Source organism: Lingula anatina, chromosome 1 (genome assembly GCF_051362555.1).
Source record: "Lingula anatina isolate TDL-2025a chromosome 1, LinAna3.0, whole genome shotgun sequence".
Classification (NCBI taxonomy): Eukaryota; Metazoa; Brachiopoda; class Lingulata; order Lingulida; family Lingulidae; genus Lingula; species Lingula anatina.
In genome coordinates this window covers 13975212-13998372 of record NC_141767.1, presented here as the reverse complement: position 1 = coordinate 13998372, position 23161 = coordinate 13975212, and the positions used below count along the sequence as shown (strand labels likewise).

General features: G+C 35.8%; 3 protein-coding genes across 6 annotated transcripts in view; 1 reads left to right on the top strand and 2 right to left on the bottom strand.

Annotated features, from left to right (window-relative positions):
* The first annotated feature begins 200 nt into the window (after positions 1–200).
* LOC106150942 (uncharacterized) lies at positions 201–8579 on the top strand. Its single transcript, XM_013523977.2, has 8 exons — positions 201–457; positions 693–837; positions 982–1023; positions 1918–2029; positions 3826–4009; positions 4282–4386; positions 4748–5077; positions 6026–8579. Exons 1-8 carry the CDS (start codon positions 391–393, stop codon positions 6991–6993), a joined length of 1953 nt encoding a protein of 650 aa, XP_013379431.2. The 5' UTR covers positions 201–390; the 3' UTR covers positions 6994–8579.
* The window catches only part of LOC106150923 (small G protein signaling modulator 2), a 45204-nt gene continuing 30603 nt past the window's right edge, over positions 8561–23161 (bottom strand). For 3 of the 4 annotated variants that reach the window (XM_087019055.1, XM_087019074.1, XM_087019046.1), the window contains 12 exons: positions 18174–18347; positions 17663–17852; positions 17164–17228; positions 16634–16848; positions 15528–16299; positions 15205–15284; positions 14734–14858; positions 14374–14456; positions 13807–13916; positions 13224–13320; positions 12819–12986; positions 8561–12621 (listed from right to left, as the gene is read on the bottom strand). In XM_087019055.1, coding sequence (XP_086875181.1) covers positions 12533–12621; positions 12819–12986; positions 13224–13320; positions 13807–13916; positions 14374–14456; positions 14734–14858; positions 15205–15284; positions 15528–16299; positions 16634–16848; positions 17164–17228; positions 17663–17852; positions 18174–18347 — 2168 coding nt within the window. In that variant the 3' untranslated portion in view covers positions 8561–12532. The remainder of the gene's footprint in view (positions 12622–12818; positions 12987–13223; positions 13321–13806; positions 13917–14373; positions 14457–14733; positions 14859–15204; positions 15285–15527; positions 16300–16633; positions 16849–17163; positions 17229–17662; positions 17853–18173; positions 18348–23161) is intronic. The other variant, XM_087019066.1, reaches the window with a different exon arrangement.
* On the bottom strand, positions 19005–23150 carry LOC106150944 (uncharacterized). Its single transcript, XM_013523980.2, has 2 exons — positions 21550–23150; positions 19005–21256 (listed from the first exon to the last, which is right to left on the bottom strand). Exons 1-2 carry the CDS (start codon positions 21595–21597, stop codon positions 19574–19576), a joined length of 1731 nt encoding a protein of 576 aa, XP_013379434.2. The 5' UTR covers positions 21598–23150; the 3' UTR covers positions 19005–19573.

Genomic DNA, 23161 nt, shown 5'->3' with positions numbered 1-23161 from the left:
TTACAACCAGCTTTTGTAAGAATTGCTGAACACATCCGAAGATAGAAAACTTGTAAAAGAGTCTATATGACATATACAAATAACAAGTGACTTGAACAAATGGGTGTAAGCATTTGTTTGGAACAGCCAAAACATAACATGTGATTTCCAACGTGGTGTGTGATGACGTATGTTGTCATGCTTCTATTGGTCAGAATTTGACAGGTGCCAATCATATCCCACGTGGGATGATCACCTTCGCGTAGCTTTGTATTTTTGACCGTCTTGCCTTTTCTTAAAGGCTGAAAAAACGGGTATTAATCAACTCAATTTTTATCGGTTTTTCATCCTAAAGTTACCCGGGATACCTAGGAGTATTAGGTTTAAGCACAAACGCCTAAAGAAGGGAAGATGAGTCTGGAGACTCTCCTGGAGGCAGCAGAATATTTGGAGTGGCGATCAAATACTAATGCACGTGGTATGTAGTCCACGCACGCTGGAGATGTTTGAAGTATTAGAACGATATTTAGTACGTTTTTACAAGTTAAACATGCTGTTGAATTTACAGCGATAGCTATAGGATAGTTAAGTAAGAAACTAAAGGCGAGATTGTTTACAATTGATCTGTATGCGTGGTGTAAAATGCATGACCTAATTTACTGTTCATAAACAACTGGCATAAGTAATTAGGTCGAGGACACGTCTTCTTTCAGAAAACGAATCAAGCAAAGAATTCCATCAGTATGCAAAGTCTCCAAACTCTCAACCTAACGCAGATAATTCTGGCGGCTCCGATTATGGGGAAAACTCCATACATAGTCCTTCGGAAGATGGCAAAGAGAAGCGGCGAGCGGGCGGGTAAGTGTTCGATATGTAAATTTGTATTGTCTATTTTTGGCTTTGGTTTCATGCTGAAGTATGAGAAAACGAATCCACAACGATAATTTGATGTTGTAAATACAGTTTATGGTGTAACGATTGTGTGTTTTTTCTAAATTTCAGAGCTGGCACAAGAGAAGTGCACAATAAATTGGAGAAAAATAGGTAAATACGAGGAACTATTTTAATGTAGCGGCAGTGCACGCGAACCATTCGTCAGTTATTTATTCATAAAGGCCACACGTGCTGCCATGTCCACGTGTTGTTATATTGTTTTTCTTGTGTGATCATTACATTTCCTGATACGAAGATCTGTAAAGCATTTTGTGAAAATTAACAACGCATGAAAGAGTGTTTTGTGTTCTGTCAAGATGGAAAAAAGATGTCCATTGCCATTCTTCGTGGAGTGTACATCGGTGATAATTAAAATATGCTGGGTGAGGTGGATGTCACATTTTTGTCCCAATTTTAATGTAATGTTTATGCAACCATCACGTTTGGTCTTAGATAACTGAAACTGAAGAGCCCACCTTACCTCATCCTGTTCTGGAAACTGAAAGATTATGCACACTCTGTGATTTCAGAGAAGTGGAAAATGGAATTAATTTTCCCTCTAAATGCCCCCAGTATGAGAGCAATAGAAATTTGATCCCTTACATTACAAGAAGTGAATATCACAACAAAAGTGTTCTACACCAAAGTGAGGTTAACAAATTCATTTCATTTTGCGGTGCCCTAAAGAAGCACTCATCTTTACACTTGTGAAATACTGCCATTAAGAGAAATCATGCTACAAGCTTCTAAATATGAAGAAAAACATTACCTGTTGTTTTTATTATCACAGGTTTTAAACATCGTTTTTAATTTTTTGTGACAAAATGTTTTTATGTCTTTGGTATATAAGCTACAACTTAACTTTTCCTCGTGAGCATATAGTGTGATCCAAATGAAATCTGATGGGTTACTTACAGGACTAAAATATAGCTCAAGATTCAGAACTCATTTTTTCTGTTTGTTGAAAAAAAAAACAGAGTTTAAAAACTTAGATTATTTTTTCAGGAGGGCTCATTTGAAAGAATGCTTTGAGACTTTGAAAGGGCAGTTGCCAAACATAGATGAGAAAAAGACTTCCAATTTAAGTATCCTCAGGAGTGCTCTAAGATACATACAGGTAGATATCTAGACTTTTATAGCAGAGTGTGACATTGGTTGAAATATTTACACATTAATTGGTTGAAATAACAATTTGACCTAAATATTTAGAAATCATTTAGTATTTCAATTTATTTTCAAATTTTTACTATTAATCATTTCAGGCATTTGTTTGGAGTGTTTTAGACAGACATATATAGCTCATTGTAAATATAGTTCATAAATACCAGTTGATACATATAAAATAGGGGTTGGTATCAACGTATACAGCAAGGGTTCGGCTCACACAGTAAATAACTCATTAAGGAGACATGGAAAAGATAATGGGCAGGTTTTCCAACTAAGCTGTAATTACAATCATTAGAGTGACTACCTAGAGCGTCTGTATTGAAGTCAAGGTATTAATTAAGTTACAATGTTGCATAGAGCATAATTTGAGAATGAAAAACAGGAAGCCAAAATTAAAGGTATGTTTGCTAAGCCCTTGCTTGCCCATCTCATAAAATTGGCTGCATTTTAATTCATGTTTTATGGAGTAATGTGAATATCCATAACATTCATATCTTTGGATTTAAGTATTCAGCTGCTGCCACAAGAAAGTTTCAGGGTTTTTTTTTTTTTTTTTTTTAGTTATCTGTTCCTTTGACCCTGTAAATCATTTTATTTGATTATATAGTAATATATGAACACTTATAATAGATATTAAAATCTGCAACAAAGAAGGACATGTTTAAACCCGTCAGATTTTTTAAAAATGCTTTTGAGCCAGCAAAGAGTAAATTTAACAGTTTAATTTAATTTTGTTTAATTCTTTGTTATGTATTATTTTCATTTCTGAATTTGACCCATGCCCTTTTTTTTAACGATGAAATGTGCTTTTTCCCCTAATTTTTCTTGGGTCTTAGGGAACATTCAGATCATAGACTCATCGTACTAACTGGATCGATGTAACTGCCGCACAGATTCTCCCTTAGTGCAATCACTGTAAACGGCTTAAATGTCTGACGTGTTGCCTCAAGCTGCTGGGGGGTAATTAAACCGAGCATATACAAGAGTTAATAACCCCCTTGCTACTCAAGGAGGCGTGTTAGAGAATTAAGATGGTTACACTGTCACCTAAACAAGATGAGATACACCCATAGTTTCAGTTTAACATATAGGAAATCATTTATGGCAAGCCCAGATGTGACTTTAAGTTTGAACTATTTTTTAAGTTCTAGTTAATCAACTTAGATCAACTTAATCTGGCATGATATTTGAAACTTTAAAGGCACTCACAGAGTACAGAGACCTCCACCAAGGACTTTAGACTGATAAATTGTGGTAGTTGAGACTACTTACATTGCACAATAGATCAACGCCACCAAAGTTTTAATAAGCCTATTTCTGACCTATCCTGAAAATTTCATCAAAATCCACCCATAACTTTTTGAGTTATGCTTGTGATAAACAGAATAACAGACAAATGGAAGTGAATATATAACCTTGGCTGAAGTAAAAATTAATCCATTTAGTATTAAGATTCAATGGTCTGAATGTAACTGATATTTTTTAAATTAGAATTGGCCTTCTAAATTACACATGTAGTTTTTATGTGTACAGGATTTAAAAATTAATACTTGTTCCTATATAAACTGAGTTTTTCCGACCTTTCCCAACTCAGTTGGTTTATCTTTGGCAGTAATGATAAAACAATAAGTGATGTTTCTTTGAGAAACATGCATAAATACAAATGTCCTTTTGTTTGTCGTTATTCATAGTTTTTTGAGAAACATACATAAATACAAATGTTCATTTGTTTGTTGATATTCATAGACCCTGAAAAGGAAGGAGAAAGCTCATGAGCAAGAAATGCAGCGGCTAGCCAAAGAAAAAATAATTGCTCAAGAGCGAATAGCCACACTAAAAAGAGATCTTCACCAGATGAACATAGAGGTAGACATGAACCACTGGATAACCACAGAAGATCAGGAAACTAATTCTACATCTACAGCCACTGGTGAGTTGTCGTGTTTCCAAGTTAATAAAGTAAGTTTGATTCCTAGATTACGTATTGATTTTAAAGGCAGCATCCAGCAGAGGAGCGCTGCTGTTTACTGCCATGCCAGTTACTGTAAAATGTATGAAAGATCCAGAATAGTGAAAGATTCAAAATAAGGATGGAATTACGGAGAGAAATGGTTATTAACAAAATTTAGAATGTGAATTGCTATAAGAAAGTAATAGCAAATGAAAAGTAGCCTCTTTTGATATTTGTGCTGCCACTGACAGAAACAGCTAGTCAAGTTCTGAGTGATGAAGAAGAGGAAGAGGAGGCTGCAGACAAGTTAACAACCACTACAGTTCAGATACCTAGTGGACAAACTCTTAGTATAAGTGAGTATTATGTTTGACTTCAACTGCAGTAGGAAAATGATGTTTAGTTGGGATAAGTTGTGTTTGCACTGCTTCTTCCTGTGAGCTCACACAAAAAAATTTGTAAACATAGTGGCCTCACCTTTCAGAAGACTACTGTTGATGCTTTCTTAAGACTTTGTACTACATACTGTTAGACTTCCCCTGGTGTGATGTTGATATTATATTAAATTCAGTGGCACTCTTTAACTGTTGTCTTACAATGTCAGGGAGCAAGATGTATTTTTATTCAAAGTTTGCAACATACCGACTTTCTTCATTTCTTATGTATGCCTGTATTTAGTATCAGGATAAACTAATACATAATTTTTACTTTTTGCAGTTAAAAGGGCTCCTGTTCAGGTGGTGCCTAATTCAATAGCAGCAGTAGCAGTGTCACCGCCCACCACCACCACAGCAGCAGCAGCGCCTGTAACAACAGCTCAAGCTGTGTCAACCTCAGTCAAAGGATCAACTGTGATATCAACCATTACTCCAGCTGGAAAACCCCAAGGAATCACAAAGACTCCGGTTACCCAGATCTTGCATCAGGCAATCACTCACAGAGTTCAGTTACAGCAGCAGCAGAAGGCTCTGACAGCATTACAGCAACACCACCAACAGCAGCAGCAGCAGCAACATTCACAGTTGCAGAGGATTATTTCAACCCATGGTAAACACTTTTCTTTGTGTCTGATGTTTACCTTTGAAAAGCATGTAGACATTGTGACACTGGGCTCATATAAGCAGAGATATGTTGTAGACATGGCAGCTATCAAAGAGATTGTCTCTGTACAGTCATGTTAGTAGCAAATAAAGGCTTAATATGCACATTCCTCAAAAATGCCAGTGGTAACATGATTTATGTTTGGCCATCTATCTGCATGTTAAGACAACCTGCTCAAACTTACTCTGGTCTCTGTGGTGGCACCACTCAGTGGGCTTATCTACTGTGTCACTTGCCCTTTTATGGAACCACATCCTCATATCATTAAATGGAAATCTTACGAGTCCAAAGTTTGACAACATAGGTTTAAATCAAGTCTGATTTTATGAGATTTGGAGGAGAGTGAGGTCAGAAATAAAACCAAAATACAGAATGCATTCCAGCAATGACAAAAAAACTTCCAAAAGTTCAATGTGGTTATTTTCATTGCACAACAGTACAAATTCTTCATGTTTTGTGTGCCACATATGTATTGCTTTCAAAGATGCCATTCCCAGCACATCAAGTTTCACCCTTATTGCTGAAAAGTTAATCTCATGGATTCTCGAACATTTTGTACTATTGTATGATGTCACGCATTGCTGAAAGCCTCGTTTTAGACTGTCTTGCACGATTTCCACTGGCACTGTTATTGGTAAAAAGTAAACTTAGTCCGAGTCTGATAAGCATGTATATATGGAGATTTGAAAATGAAGAAGCTGGAACACTTTTGAATTAAAGCTCAGGGTAACACAAATAAATTTCCAATAAATATTTGGAAAAAATTTACAAACTTTTTCACCCTTGTTTAAAATCAATTTGCCGAATTTTGTCAAATTGTTTTCATGTAACACATAAAAATTTCAGACTAAAAGTAAAACAAAACTCTGTTAATCATTGTTATTTCCATTTCAGTGATGCCCACAACTGGTAGTGTGCTGTCTAACAGCTTGCGAGCCCCACCGCAGATGATACGACCTGTAGGAATGCCACATGTACGACAGACAATTGTCAGCTCACAGGGAATTCCACATGTGTCAGTGTTACGCAATGTAGTGACTACGAGCACACGTCCTTCGTCCAGTCCTTTCAATGTCATAACCACTAAACAATTACCTGTATTACTGACTCCAACGTCCACAGTGGAACTCCCAGTTTTAAGCAGTAGTAGTAATATTAGTGCTGGAACCTCATCAACAGCTAGAACAGTATCTGTTGTAACGGGAACGAGTACAGCTACCAGTGTTACAGCACCAGCTGCAACCTCGGTGGCAGCAGTGTCGAATAGTCAGCCTCAGGCAGCCATCACAGGATCCTCAAACCAGCAGCCTGCGGCTCAACATGTGTCTGTAGTCAAAAATATCATCACTGCACCGTTGAATGCGTCAGTGGTGCACCCTGTTCCTCATGGCACACAACTGTCTGCCCTTACAGCCTTGACGCAGGCCATTGCTAGGACGCCATTTCCCATGGCCACTACTGTGCCCCACGTCATTTCCTCCACAGTGTCACAAGCGTCAACAACAACCAATAATAACAGCCCGGCTGTGCCAGTGATACCAGGAGTCAATTCAGTGTCACAGGTGTCCGCCCTTCATCCAGTCATGTCATCAATTGCCCAGTTGTCACCTGGAATGACGCAGACGGTCATCCCCGTCACCATGATGTCTTCGTTACCTTTACAGCAGAACCATTTGATGAATCACACATTGTTTAAGACCCACATTCCCATCATGGGGTTGCAATCCCCTTTGCAGTTGCAAACACCTGTGGTTGCTGGTCAACCCATGGTGAAACCAGTATTTGTTGCCAATGTGGTATCAACATCTGGATCTTCTCATCCTCCCACGACCATTGCTGTGGCAACAACATCCCAGAATTAACACCCAATGCTGCATAATTATTATACACTTCTGGCATTTGCACAAATGTCTGAGTGTGGGAGCACAAAGAATGTATGTTGTTTAATTTATGTGGAAGTATAGTGTTGGAGGAGAAAATATAAATTTTCTTTAGTCATATTTTATGTACGGACAGTTTTGTTAGTACATATTGCCATCATCTGCACGCAAGTCAGAAATGTGCATATTTCTTGTTACAAAATTAACTGGTTTTGCTTCACTCTGTGTTTTTTCATTGTCCTAAAATGCAGGTCAAACTGGGCCAGATTCAATTATTCCATATTTTTTTCAACAATCTATTGATGAAAAAATTCCTTTCCTTTAAATTCCTTGGTGGCACATGCAGAATTTTCTTACAGGTAAAGTTGTTTAGTGCACAGGTTATTTTTTCCTAATATTTAAGCAGAAATAAGCTGTCTGTACTCTCTGTTAGCTGGCTTCTTGATTGATAAGGCTTAAAAGATAAACTTCTTCCCTAAAGTTATTCTTCAATTTGTTCATCAAAATAGAAGTCCTTATAAATAGTCAGCACCTTAAATGTCATTGTGTTTCATTGTCAATTTTTCAGTAACATTTTAAATGAACTAGTCTGGACAGTAGTTTTATATCATGGTGCCAGTGTGGCATGTAAAGTGATTGTTTATTGTACTATTTTGAAATATAAAATGGGATCTTTTATTTATTGCAAGAGGCATGAAACTTCTACAAGTGCATGACTCGATAGGGAGATACTGTGATGAATATTTTAGGATTGTAAGATTGTTTTGTCCTGTCCTGTTCTGCTAGGCAGAGCCATTCTGACCCATATGCAGTTGAGATTTACTTATTAAAGTAAGACTTGTTACACAGAATAAAATCATCTTGGTTTCATCTATTGCATTGGGAATATTTTAATGAACACGGATAGTGTTATAAACCAAGTCATGCTAAAGATAATGGAAATGTTAATCATCTTTCACTTTAAATGATGTTGTGTGAATATCAAAAAAATAGTAGTAGCTCAGTTTTCTCTCTTTAGATTGTAAGTCTGTAGAATTATAAGTGAAACAAATAGCTTATTTTTCAAAGAAAATCAGGGGAAAGTCTATTTACATAGATGAGTTGTTACCGTCTTTGCATTTTTGTCAGCAGTTATACTTTAAATTATTTCTTCATCAAACATGTTGATGGAGGCAACTATGGTCATTTCATTGAATTATTGTACCTGTGCTATGTTAGACAGTGTCTCAAGCACAACCTGTTACTTTTTCCATCAGAGACAAAATAGTGATTCAATTTAATGTACTTGGAAAAGGTGAACTTTAGGATGGAGGCAATTTACCTAGATTGAAATATGTATAAGAATTAAAATGTACATAAGTCATACAGCTCTAAGAGTTGAGGAAGTGAAACTTTCTGAAGATAACTTTAATGGAACAAAGAATAGCAGTGTCTGGATTTGTGTACTTGAACTCTTTTTAGAGTGCAACGGAGCTCTTATTTTGTAGAGAAATTGTATTACAGCATATGGAAACTTGATTCATGTTTTCAATGAAATAAAACAAAACCATTCGCTTTTCATGTTTTAATAGCAGCACTGTATGTTTACATTCCTACAGAGGCTCGTGTTCTTCTAAAAGACATGGAACATCATATCTACATTGACATGCAGATAGCAATTTGGTATAATCTGTGTAAGATATTGCACGTACTTCCAATAACTAGATTTGTCACAATTTCATGTTTTTGAAAATTTTATTGGTAGAAAGGTTGAGAATAATGCATATCTCAACTTTGCACCGACTGATGTTGAATGACAAGTGTGAAGACAACATTTTATATATTACATAAAACATACCCTGAGCTACAAGTCTGCGGCGTGCCAGTTTCTTCATTTTTATCTCCACACACTGCAGTTTATTGCACCAATTACAACTGGGCATCTAGTATGCTGTATTTCATGGTTCTATAGAACTGCAATCTTCAATCAATTGCCGTTGAAGTTCAGACAAAAGGAGTGGACTTTTAAAAATGAAGAAGGTAGCCCAACGCAGTAGTTAAAACTCGGGATTACAAAATACAGATACACATAAAAAATATAAATAACATAATTTTCCAAAAAAATAAATTTTTAAATGCACCAATGAACTAAACAGCACCTTGCTGACAAAAAATACAATACCATATGTGGTTTACATATCAAACATCAACAATATTTATATATTATATTGCCCTTCTACATTACAGAAATTATACATTTTCTTCCTTTATTCCTCCTTTCAATAAAACCATGTTTTAATTCACTTAAAAACTAGAGGATCAGAGAGGCGATACCGCCTCCAGATATTGTACCACCAGCTGGAGTAAGCGCATTCGTATGGACCCCCCCCCCCCTCCTAAAAGGGACACCATCACCAGTCTGGTGTTTGACAAGCTCTATAAGATGCAATCAACAAGAGTTCTCAAAATATGCAAAAAATATAACTAAAAATGATACAATCAAGCAGATTTTCAAATTGACTTGCATTTTCCTACCCTTGCTCACTACTGTATTCTCTAGACAAAAGGCCTATTGGTTTTCCTTGAAATGTGTTGTCAATGGTGCATATATGCTGACAAAAGAGAAAACCCAGGGGAAACAATGGGCACATCTCTGCTAGATTTAAAGATATGAGAGGCAAGAAAATATGCAAAGCTCAGTTCATGGTGAAAAAGTAGGTCAAAGGTCAATTTCAATATCATAGTATATGAATTTCTATTCAAGTTCAATAGCAACCATGGACATTTCTTTGCCAATTTTGCAGATTTAAAGGCCAGAAAACATGCAAAAAGCAGTTCATCATAAAAAGTAGGTCAAAGGTCAATTTCAAGGTCACAGATTGCTAGTGTATTACTTCCTTTTCAAGTTCAATAGTAACTATGGACCTATCTGTCAGTTTTGAAGATAAAGGTGAACGAAAATTTGCTAAGTTCAGTTCATAGTAAAAGGAAGGTCAAAGGTCAATTTAAAGGTCACAGTAAATTGCCAGTTCATGACTTCCTATTTAAGTTCAATAGTAACTATGGACCTATCTCTGCCAGTTTTGGAGATTAAAGGGAACAAAAATTGGCAAAGTTCAATTCATGGTGAAAAGTAGGTCAAAGGTCAATTTTAAGGTCACTGATTAATTGCCAGTATGTGACTTCCTATTCAAGTTTAATAGTGACTATGGACCTATCTCTGCCAGTTTTGGAGATTAAAGGGAACAAAAATTGGCAAAGTTCAATTCATGGTGAAAAGTAGGTCAAAGGTCAATTTCAAGCTCACATCTAGATTGCAAGTAAATGACTTCCTATTCAACTTAAATAATAACTATTGACCTATCTCTGCCAGTTTTGGAGATATAAGGGACTAAATGTTACAATTCTGAGTTACAAAAATGTGCCACCACAAAGTACTTTTTAATACAGCATAACACGAAAACCGTATGAAATACAAAAAAAACGGAGACCACTCTCAGTGTTGGGCTTTACATGCTCTACAAAATGCAAAAAAGAACGGGTCGCTAGCATTAACGGTTCCCGAATTAGAGACAGTTTTCATTTTCGGTATTTTATGGCCGCTACTCCTGTGAAAATGCACCGATTGACCCCAAATTCACAGAGATGAAAGATGACCCAAAGGGTAACACTTTCCAATATAATTATTGGTTAAGTCTGTGTAGTGTCTGAATAACAGTGCAAATAATATTTTTTTTCATAAAAAATTTCATTTTTTTGAAAATTTTGGCCCGTTTGACCTTGAAATAAAGGTCAAAGGTCAAATCCAAGGGCATATTTGAAATCTACACATATGACTTTTGGAAAGCCGTCTGTAGAAAATTTTCCCATAATTCCTTCCGTAGGGTAGATAATTGGCATTGAATTTTCAAAAATTTTGACAAGGGTGCATTTCAAGGAGCGTCACGCCCAGGTCAATGTACCGACTGAGACAAAAAAACCTGGGGGTTCAAGTTGAGGTTATATGTGACCTAAATCCAAGAGATGGGGACAGGGGTCCTTGCGGTCTAGGAGGAGAAGCGGTAACGGTGACTTGTATCCGGCGCCAGTACGCGGAGCCGGCGGAGCTTACGGAGCCGGCGGAGCCGGCGGAGCCAACGGAGCCGGCAGAGCCGGCGGAGCCGGCGGAGCCGGACGAGACGGGTCGGGACTAAAACCATGAGTACCGCCAGCGTACACGCTGGTGGTACTAATTAAGTGAGGTTTAGATTCCTTATCGACTTATAACATCACAGTCCAAAATCTACTACGTGAATGTACAATAATATATACTGTAGATTTGTAACACTAAACCACAAGACATCACTATACAGAATTTATCATAGCTTATATTAAGTATGTTGACAGAAATGAATATCTACATAATAAGAGTGGCAGTAATGTGCTTTTGAAGTTTTATTATTAAAAGTTTATTGTTTAAAACGTGCACATTTGTGGGTTACAGATCTTCATAAATGAAAGTTAAAATATTCCCATTGAGAATTAAATGGATCATAATTAAAATACCAAGACTATTTTTACAAGTTGAGAATGGCAAATTATCAAGTGGTTCTATTTTGCATTGTAAGCTCATATCCTACATATTACTGTATGTTTTCCACTATTTGTACATTACTTTTATGAACCATCTTCAAATACTGAATGTTACAACTAATTAGAGAAAAGATGTCTATCAATGAAGGATAAACATCTACAACCTATATAATGGTCATGAAGAATATAATAGACATTAAATTATATATATCTTGAGAACATTCCTCTGAAGTTAAGTATTTTGAAGATTTATAGATAAAACTGAATACCACAAAAACCAATAAATTAAAACTGTTAAAGCCAGTCCATCATACTTTTTTTTCTACTTTACACCTTCAACTGCCAGCACCACTTTGTAATTGACAAAAGTCAAGAAATGTAAAAGTTCTTTTCAAAAGAAGAAATCTAAAGCTGGTATAAATTGTCCCTATAGGTCATAATTTAAAATTATTTTCATTATAAAATTTGTACTTTGGGAAAAAGTTAATTGCTCAAAGTTTAAGCGATGAAAAAAGGTAAAAGTCAACACATGATGCACTGGACGAAAATGAGAAATGGAATAAACAGGTTCTGGCCTTTAGTTGGTATTAACTTCAAAACAGAACCGGACTTTCACCAAAATATCAAATATGCCATTTTTGGGTAGAAGAAAAAAATACATACATAACTTTAAGATAAATTATGCAACTGCATGAACATATGTCTTTTCTAAGGACAAATATATTATTCATGTAGCAATTCTGATAAGGCTGTGATTTTTCTTCCAAACTAAATGATGTAAACATATGTAAATGGCCATTTTTTGGTATAGCTGATTCATTCAGTTTGGCCAGATAATATATGGATTTCTATTTTTGTCTAGTGTTTACTTTGACTCAAAAAGGGTCCCATATCTTCCCCTTTTTATTTCCTTTGGCATAAAAGTTTTACTTTTAAGTCATAAGACTGTTTGGTAGACTCCTTCAAAATGTCACTTGTTTTCAATGAGATTCTGCAGTCTGTAAACGAGGTCACGTGCAATAGCAAGCACCTGCTTAGCATTGTGGTGCTCAGCCATTTCTGAAATTGAAAAACAACAGCACTATGTCAAACATTTGTCATTTGTGAAATAGCAATGGTAATTAACTTTTAAAAATACATGACAAACAGCTAAAAAAGTTATCTGTTATTTCTTTTATATTGAAAAAGTCAATCAAAAAGACTACAGAAATTCAGTATCAATGGCATCAATAATCTACAATGCCGGTCTCACCCACCATTAAAGAATTTGATAATATCAGTAAAGTCCATGTTGTTGTCCATAATAATTTCCCTGTAGTATTCCACCAGTGCCAGAGCAATGAAGAGGACAAAGTGAGAGGAGCTGATGTGGCAGGCAGACCAGATGGTCTCCCATACTGAGAAAACATCATCATACACCAGTTCTGTAGGGGGAAAAATTGAACACCATATTTACTGGAGCTATAATACTTAGTCATTAATCAACTCTCTTCTAAAATACAAAATAGGGACTAAATCTTAACTGCAAAACACTGTCCCTTTATCATTTATAAACACACACATGCGCGCGCGCACGCACACACACACACACACACACAAAATACTGCAAATTATTGTGAAGTTAAAAGAACATCACTCCAAGTTATTTGGTTAGCTAGTACCTCTCTTAAAGTCCAGCAGGAACCACCTGTAGCAGAAGTAGAAGTGTGTGTAGTCCCCATTCTGGTGCATGTGCTCAAACAGCTCAGAATCTAGGATCTAAAGAGGAATTTTTCAGGAAATGCATTCATTAATGTCTGTGCTATAAAGTTAGCATGTTATTTTGCTTCAATCAAAGAAAAAAAAAGAGAATCTAAGAGGCATTACTACTTTCTACTTTCTAAGTACTACCAGCTTGGTTTAAAGGGGTTAAAACACACAGCAAAGCAAATAAGTTAAGAAGAGTTTTCATTTCTTGCTATAAAATGACATTAGCCTCTGTATTCTATAAAGAGCAGCTGCCAGGAAGATTTGCTCCCAATATATACCCCAGGTGGATATGGAAGACGTAAGATACAGCAGTAGTGAACCACAATCTACAGTATACACACTGGTGGTAAAATAACCATGAAAAAATAAGTCCAATAACAGGGACATCAGAAGAAAACTATAATTATATAGAACCTATGAGACTTTTCACTTAAACAGTCAACCTGTGCAAAGTTATTCCTGGTTATCAAATTGCAGCAAAGAGTAAACTATCACCTGAATGAGTGACCTCATGTTAGCAAAGTGTGTGTCCATTGCGCCTCCATGTGGGAAGTTTCCAGACATCCTCTTCATTAACTGCTTGAAGCAGCTGTATGACAGGGCCTCTGAAATCACAGAATCATATATATATATATATATATATATATATATATATATATATATATATATATATATATATATATATATATATTATTAAGACAATAATTTGGATGGTCTGTGCTGACCTTGGCCTGCTTCAATGCTACAGCCCACACCTTCACAGTATATCTAGGAAGGCGAGTCTTCAGCAGGTGTCTGTATCATGTCCTTCAAAAATTCCCTAGATGTGATATCTTTCATTTGCAGATAAATTAAGACTGCCCAGGCCTCCATTGTGTCCATTTCAGACTTGTTTCACACCTCTCACCTTTGCATGGGCCTTACAGCCACAGATATTAAGACAAAAATCTGTAGCATGCCATCACAAAAAAATGATCAGCTATGGCTCTCCTTTCTGGGTTACATTTAGAATGCTTTAAATATGTATATACTCACTTCCCTAAATAACCATGAGCTACTTACCATCATCAAAAATGACTAGCAAGGGGGCCAGGAGGTCACACATGCCTTGAACATAGCCAACATCCAAGTTTTCCCACACATATCTGAAAACAAAATGGACATGGGATTTCCTTGAGGACATCTTCTTTAATGCAACATAGTTCATCATACATATCACTTCCTGCTGCAGTCACTTCTCTAGGTATCAATTTAGACAGTGAATCTTTTTAGAATGTCTCTACTTTTTGCTTACATCTGTAGCTATTCTAAGATGAAAATATGAAGTTTTATCAGTGGGTGCTAACCACATATCACCTTGACTATTCTAACTCTCATTGTTACAGAATTTAACCCAAAGCAACTGCAATAATCATAACCCACGTGCACATTATATTCCTCAGCTTTTCCAGGTTCTCTGTAGTGAAGAAGTGGTAGTTCCTATCACATCTCTGAACATCCTTGTCAATACGGTGGAGGTTGAGAGCCACACTGTCCAGTAATTCTGGCTGTAATTAAATATGTTAATATGAATAAAAAATTTTTAGTTTTACAAAGCGGAAATATTTCAACTCAAGAAAAGGAGAAAAGTTGGAGCTATGTTGAAATCGTGGCTTCACAAGCAGCAATATTATAGCCACATAGTTCAAACCTGATTAATTTAATGGAAATAGTGTAAAAAATGGTAAAAAAATGAAATGGACAAAATCCTTAAACCACAACCAATCAAATTTTATGAAGTCAATTGTCACTTAATTGCTCAGAAGCTTTCTCTTTTGGCAAAAAATCTGCATTTATTTTATTTTTTTAAAGTTATCACAATAAAAATTCCAGGAGTTATAAACATAGGCCTACAGTGTAAGCAGCACCATGACAAGCTGGGGAGGCTGGAGATGCCAAACTCTCCTTTGAGGTAGAAAGATGTCTGGTTTTCTCTGAAAGTAAATTTGCATAATGATGACAGGCAATTTCTAAAATATTTTGTCTCAAAGATGATAATGAAAGCACTCAATCATGAAAAAACTGGAAGAAAACTTAATTACAGATAGCTTAAGCTCTTGCTTTGAATGTATGGAAAAATGTGAACTCTATCATGAAAGAAGAACCTAATATTTCAATTGATGATTGAAAGTGAAAAACTAAATAATACTCTATATAAATTAGAAGAAAATACAAACCACTGATGCCTGAACGTTTGGCATTTTCATTGAGCGCTGCGACTTCTTGGTCTTCAGGTGTGACCTCCCCTTTAGGGGTGCTCTCGCCCTTGGAGAACACATCCTCTGCTGCTGGGTATGTGACCACAATGTCCTTACTTGGCCCCTGGTCTTCGTCACCTCGATCACAAGCACTGTCATTGTCAAAACTGTCATACAGAGTCCCCTTGGACTCACAGGTACTCTGTCTCTGAAGGAGGGAGTCCCCTATCCCCTCATCTGGGCTGGTGCTGTCCAGTTCATCAGATCTTTTCAGATTACGTCGTTGTATCGTCGCTCTCATGTCATCCACCTTCTCTTTGTTCTCTGTGGCAGTCGTGGATGTAGTTGCTGTGAATTCTTCTTGGATTTTGGCTGACAGTTGAGCCACTTCTGACTGGACCAATTTTAACGCAGCCTGATCACTCATTGGGGTTGAGGCTCCGGTTGAGCTCTCCTCTGTCAATGGTGGCTCGTGGGGATGAAATTCTTCCACCTCAAGGCTGCCATCGAAGAAAACATCATTACTCAAACTGGAATCCTTCCTGACTAAAGGAATGGTATCGGTGCTTCCTGACGAGTATTTCGATAGATTGACTAAAGCAGATTCCTTTTCTCGTTGCTTAACAATTGCCTCCACAGCAAGCCATTCAGACATGGTTTGTTCGTAGCCAGTTTGTATGGATTGGTCCAGTGCTTGTCTCTCCTCTGGAGTGCTGCCAAATGTGTAATGTTCAAGTAAGTAGGGCCATACCTGCAATACAAACTTTTAATTAGCTGTACTTCAGAATATTGTTTTGCTATATGTTGTGCTTAGTTAAAAAATCACAGGAATTGTTCTACCATTAAGGCTTTTTACACTTCCCACATAGAGAACAGAATGAGTGCCGGCTACTACAACATTAGATGAATTGAGAAGACACACCATAATTCTGGTAAACTACCAATGTGCCTAACTTTATAACAATGTCATTGGGAATAAAAAGTATCAATAATTTGTACAACAATACAATATACTTCAGTAACTAATAACAACAATGATGATTTTCACAGCTTAAAAGCAAAAGACAAAGTACATGCATTTTCACCTCCTTCCTAATTTCATGTGCCACACCACCATAATAAGTCAGTCTATTCACTTCCAAGGAGTCTTCCACCACTTGGTTCTTATACAGTTCTGCCCAGGTATCAGCAGAGAGGCCACAAGCCGCGTCACATGGGTCATCTACAGGGTACATGGTACTGTTCACCAGACCAGACAGGTGAGTACGCACTGTCTTCAGGTGTCTACGGTGAGCAAGCCCTGAGAGAGATGGCAAAAAATTACATAAATAAATTACATAAATAAATAAATAAATAAATAAAAATACTTTGTCTTTTTTTAGTTATATTTCATAGTTGGTAAACGCCCAAGTCAGAGAATGAATGATGCTTAATTAGGTGGATAGGTGCTCTTTAATGACAAGGTTTCAAATCTGTAAACATTCCTGCATAAAAAAAGTTCTACTACTTTTTTATGATCTATTTATTTTATAGACAATGTAGGTATGACTGTACATGAACCTCTACAAAACTGTTAGACACAAGTAATGATTCCATAGGTACAATATTCTCTTACATCCATAGAATGCCCGTGACAGAATCTGCTTCCTCATAGTATCACACAGCTGTTTTATGGTGGCTCTGGAATGTATACAAATGTATGGAACAATAGTGACAGTTTATTTTATAATTTTTTTTTTCAATTCTTTTATAGTTTATTTTCAATTCTTTTTCAATTTTTTTTACAAAGCAAGTATTTGAATGGAGCAAAATGTGTACAGTAGCTAGGTTGTGACATGCAGGTACTAGTTTTCTGGCATTTGGATTTTATTTGAATTGTGTAAGAAACTCGTTTAAACAATTTATCTATGTAATAGGGCATTTACAAGCACTTCACATGCATCTTTAAGTTTTTTTAAAATCTGAAATGACATTTGAGTTTTTACTCTGCATTTCTTTTTCTCTATAGGTTTATCCAGAATAACTTCATCCAATTTTATCACTTTAAAATCCCCACATCTTACTTACAGTTGGCAAATACTGAATAGATGAACTGTCCATAAAAGCATCAATACCTGTGGTTTGACTGATTCTGAAAGATACATGTGTTGTTCATGTGCTGCTGCGCCCTAGCGTACGAATGCACGGAAGTCTCTGGGGTGACTGGAGTAGACGGCTTGCTCACGTTGGTCTCTTTATTCTGCCATGGAAACAGGTCCAACAGCTTGAAGTTGAACTCTGTCTTTGTGTCAAGGATTTCTGGGGCTTAAATCAAATGTGATGAACAAATTTGAAAGCAACCATTTCATAGAAGAAAATTACCTTGTAAAAGCATTAGTCTCAAAATTCTTTAAACTGAAATGTACGTAGTGTGTAACAACAGAGATGATTTACTATCTGAAATTACAAATAAGGAACATGCATCTACCAAATCACTGACATTTAACTTTGTAGTAACAAGTCCAATAATAATATACACAAAACAGGCACAATATTAAGTAAAAGTATAATTTCTATTTGTCCTTATAGGGGAGAATATAATTCAAATACCTTCTATTCAGACCTATTATGAAACTCAGGACTTACGCATGTTCTCTGGTCTGAATGTGGTGATAATCCTAAAAACATAGTCTGTGGTCTCCTCATCTACAAACAAGTCTGAATGCAGGTCTCCATCTTGGCTTGAACTGGAGCCTGAGGCACTGGAGCTGCTGCCCCGCAGACGATTGTTCCTCTTTCGCAATTTTGGAAATACTTTGCCTGCAAAAGACAAAAAATGTATAAGTATATATAAGAATAAATATTAGAATTAAAAGAAATACTTTTGAAATGAAATCCAAAGAATGTCAGTGGATGGGTCTTTTTTCTCATAACTTGAAATTGCTTTTTGGAGAACCTTTATGTAAATGCCTTAAATAGCATTTCTTTTTCTTGATAGTTGTATATTTTATGAAAGATGAATTTTTATTTTTAAGCAAACTTTATTTCTAATCTTTATTTTTAAGCAAACTATACACAGACCTCACTTAACTCGTACAGTACAGTATGACCTGTAAGTAATTCTTTCTTTTCCCTCGTGGTTTGAAAATAAGTCACCTAATGACGACATATGTACAGACAACCTTATGATAATTAAACTTATTTTTGACAGTTAAGCCCCCACTTCTACTGTAAACAGAATGTTTAAAGCAGGTCAAAAAAAGTAAAATTATATTACTGAAAGAATAATTTGATCAAGCCAATTTAACACTTGACCTACAAAGTAGGCCGTACGGAAATGCCAGAATGTTTCATCTGAATCAGTAGAAAAAGTGTCTACACAGTTAAAATGATCAAAAACAATAATAAGTGGATCAGTGAAATAGATTTTTTATTGTCTCTTTTGTAAAAATGAAAAAAAGTAGTGCTTTCATCCTTATTCATAGCCATGTGAGTCATGCATTCATGAGTCAAAATGCTATGCAGGCTAGGGTAGTTACATGTAAAAACATGCTTAGTTTCTAGAGAAATAATTTACTTTAATTTTCAATAATAGACCAAAATTAATTTTCAAACACATTGAAAATATAAGGAATAATGAATCATACCTATTTAACATAACCTGCATTATAGGATTACAAGTAATCCCAGCAGGATTCAACTTATTATAGCACGAATAGTAGTTCTGGCCTTCACAGCGCACATTCATATGTACATATATCTATATGCTATACACACATGCTGGGTACATGCATACAGTGTGAGATGTATGTGACAAATAACAACAAAAATAATTTTGAGTATTAAGGTTTTATGATCAAAAACCAGCAACAATATTAGTCCTTGATATAGATTACACACAAACATTCTTTTGGCTATCAATAATAGCCTACACAATGCACAATAAGAATCCAGTTCACAATTCTTTCATTTTTTTTTTCAGCTCAGCACTTGTGAACATGACTTCTCATAAAATATTGCTTTTTATATGACCATCAAAACTTGAACTATCGTAGCTTATCAATATTGCCATTTTCTACTTTCACAATGTCATCTGCTTTGCCATGGTGGTCTACTTTACTTTTCTTTTTACCTACACAATAATAATAAATAACAACCAGAAAACCACCAGCCAGAAACAGCACTGCTATCACCAGCATACAAATTGATAAAAAGCACACCTGTAAATTAACCACAGCTGCTGTCACATAGAATGCTACCTTCATTTCAGGTGCACTTGGGACATCGATTACATTCAGTGACTCTCCAAATGCAGCATACATTAATGGCCACATTAACAACAATATGGCAATCCACCACTCCCATAAAGCATAGAAAAACTTTTGGGTGGATGTGATAGTCTGTATATCTTCATGCCGAACTTCCGTATAATCTGATTTATCAATGGCAAAATTCAATACTTCCCCAACCATCTCCCCATAATCTATAACTAAATTTTCCTGAATTTCCTTTTTGCGCATGACAGCACGATTAATACTGATGAACAACTCAAAAATCCAAAAATAATTGACTGCTATGAAGAGGAAAATGCTGTAAAATGGAAAAAAGAGAACTAAAACGATCTGGAGAATGGCATACAATGACATGGTATAGTCCCCTGAGTCTTGATTGTCATATAAAACCTGCACTCCCAGAGTGCACAGCATCAATCCCATAAGCATTGTGTTTCCTAACATAGTGAAGTAAAATCGTTGTAGCACACGACCAAATTTGCTCCCTCCGAGGGTGGCATTTTCTAATGTATTACTCTCGTCCACTGCTACTTTCAAGATTTCATCTTCAATATTCCTGGTGATTTTCCAAGCCATGAACATTCTCACAGTGTAAACGTTGAAAATCAAATCAATGCCATCTATGAAGAGTAATGCCATAGTTATGATAGCAGCAACCTCTTCAAATGTATACGACTGCTCAGTGGCTATTGCAATTACATTGATAATAATGGCAGGATAGATCAAAAGTTCATGAACAACATTTTCTATATACTGACGATACTTCTCGACTTTCTTGGTTTTCTCTTCCTCTCCTTTCATGCAAGGACAGGACAGAATAAACCACATTGTAAACATGAGCAGGTTTTCAAAAACTCCAAAAAGAAATGCTGTGACCTTGAAATACAGAAATTCAGGGCCAGTAATGATATCATACAGGGCAAAAGTCAAGTTAGCCAGAAAAATCAATTCTGCCAGAACCCTGAAGAAAATGCTCTTAATTTTACTGAGCGGAGGCTTTGTTACCAAATTGACAGTCTCCAAGGCAGCAGATGCCTGAATTCGATTCTCCCTGTAGGTAATCCTCTGTGTAGGTGCACATATAAACGTTGTGGTAACTTTTCCTGTCACTGTCCTTGTGTCCCTCCATTTTGACACCACATTCACCCTTTTCACCATGTTCCTAATTTTTTGGCGATTTTCTTCCCTCTTTGGATGATTGAATTGTGGAATTATTCTTGCTAAATGTTCGTCTGGTGGCTCGTCTGGGGGAGGTGTGGGAGTAGGCGTAGGAGAAACGTCCTCCAGGATATCATCCAAATCTGGAGCTATGGACGGAATTGATGGACTTCTCAGGGATCTCAATTCTTCCTCTTCTTCTTCTTCAAGTCCATCATTATTTTCCCCATTGCTATCATCATCATCATCTGAATCCCCACCATTTGTATTTCCAAACATCTGAAATTTGTACAAAACAAATTTTTCAAAATAGTCTAAAGATTCTTTGAGTAGAAACTGAACTTCCAATAATGTTACAGATTAATGCAGAAGCACATCACCATTCATCAAATCAGTTGATTATTCATTAAATTATCACTAGATCAACCATCTTTTACTGAGACAAAATCATAAAATGCTTGATCAGTATGCCTTTCCATAATTTTTGTCGTATTTTTTTTTTAATTTCAGTTCAATCTTAGAGTAGAATTGTATGTTTGAAAAGTGAAGGATATAGATCAATACCCACTTACCCGGAAAGATTTGGAGATCACTCTACTATGCCTATTAGAGCCCGCCATGTCGGTACTTCACTAAGTTTCCAAAATGGCAGAGAAAAAAAATTGTCTGGGTTCAAAGTCACATTCTCTGAAGTGTTCTAGTACTATGGCATATGATCTGGTGCTGTGTTCATTAAGCTTCTGCTTGTCATCCTTGTTGTCATTTTCATAAGAACTGCTTATGTTCTATTAAAATCTCCTTTAACTCTGTGTTCAAAAAGGACAAGTAACCAAATCTCATGGACTACGAAATATATATACAAATATCTTCCTCTTCCTAATATCCTGGCTTCTCAGAAGTCACGTGTAATTTGGTTTTAACTTTCAAGTTCATTAAGGTAAAAACAGGTGACTTAAATATTTGCCTTTCAGAGAGACATTTTGACATGAATTTCCTCCATCGATGCTATGAGGTCCTTATTCTCAAGTATAGTACCATTAATGTCGTGCTAGCCAAATACTGCAAAGAGTGGCACATATTTATATTACAGTTCTGCTTTCATGTGCCATACAAAAGAAGTAATACACTACTCCTCATACAAATTTCTTGAGGCATGAAAAGCATGGTATTGTTGTGTTTGTTACCTACACAGGGGGCATTTCAATCTGGTCACAAGGACTGTTTTCGATACCCTCTTCCGTAACCCCCACAAAATTTCTTTGGAGAAAGTGACTTGCGCAACACAGATACAAGATGCACTGACTGCGCACTATATAGAAAAGTTAGATTTGGGTTTTCAGTGTTTTTTTTTTTTTTTTTTTGAATAAAGACTTTAGTCTCTGTTTGCATGTCAAAACTTACTTTGAATTCCATCTGATTAGTAATACCGAATTTTTACCAGCAGAAAATGATATATAAAGTTTTAAAGATTTATCAAAACACATAATACTGCTCTGACAGAAGTTATCAAATGTAAAGAATTCATCATCTATCTCATATTTAAATGACAATAAATTATTTCAAAAATATAAGTTAAATAATTTGTATTTGGTACTAGTGCCAAACAAAGGTATTTAACACCTTTTCTTTCTCCAAAAATTGATTTTTACAATAACTATGATAATGTGGAAAAAAAGCTTTCAGAAAGCTTATTGATTGCTGAAAAATAATGAACACCTCAAAAATATTTGCAGCCCACTTTCATCAAAACTGTTGATTGGAATTGGGCCAGAAGCTGACACATACCATCTCCAACTATTAAAATTATATCAAAATAACTCTTTCAGAAATTAACCTTACACCTTATAAATATCAGACTAAAATTTAAAAGCACTTCTCCCACCACTTTACTTTTTTTCAGGGTTTTACAATGATCTGAGCACAAGCATACTGATATGTCTGCAGTCAGTGGTGTCATTTGTTATCTTGTCCATCATTGAAAACAATAATATGTTAATAATGTCACACATTTAAATTAAATCATTAGACATTCTCGCTAGCATATAGTTTTTTTTAATTAAACAATTATTATTATCATCATTATTATTCTTAAAAATAAAGAAATAAATAATAACAAGAATAATAATGATGATAATAATAATTTTATCTAATTATTATTATTATTATTAATCTTTTTTATTTATT

Coding starts and splice junctions, on each gene's coding strand:
- LOC106150944 (XM_013523980.2), bottom strand. CDS start 21,597: ATGGCGGGCTCTAATAGGCATAGTAGAGTGATCTCCAAATCTTTCCGG. Junction 21,257..21,549: donor TGATCTCCAAATCTTTCCGG/GTAAGTGGGTAT, acceptor TACAAATTTCAG/ATGTTTGGAAATACAAATGG.
- LOC106150942 (XM_013523977.2), top strand. CDS start 391: ATGAGTCTGGAGACTCTCCTGGAGGCAGCAGAATATTTGGAGTGGCGA. Junction 458..692: donor ATCAAATACTAATGCACGTG/GTATGTAGTCCA, acceptor GTCTTCTTTCAG/AAAACGAATCAAGCAAAGAA. Junction 1,024..1,917: donor AATAAATTGGAGAAAAATAG/GTAAATACGAGG, acceptor TTATTTTTTCAG/GAGGGCTCATTTGAAAGAAT.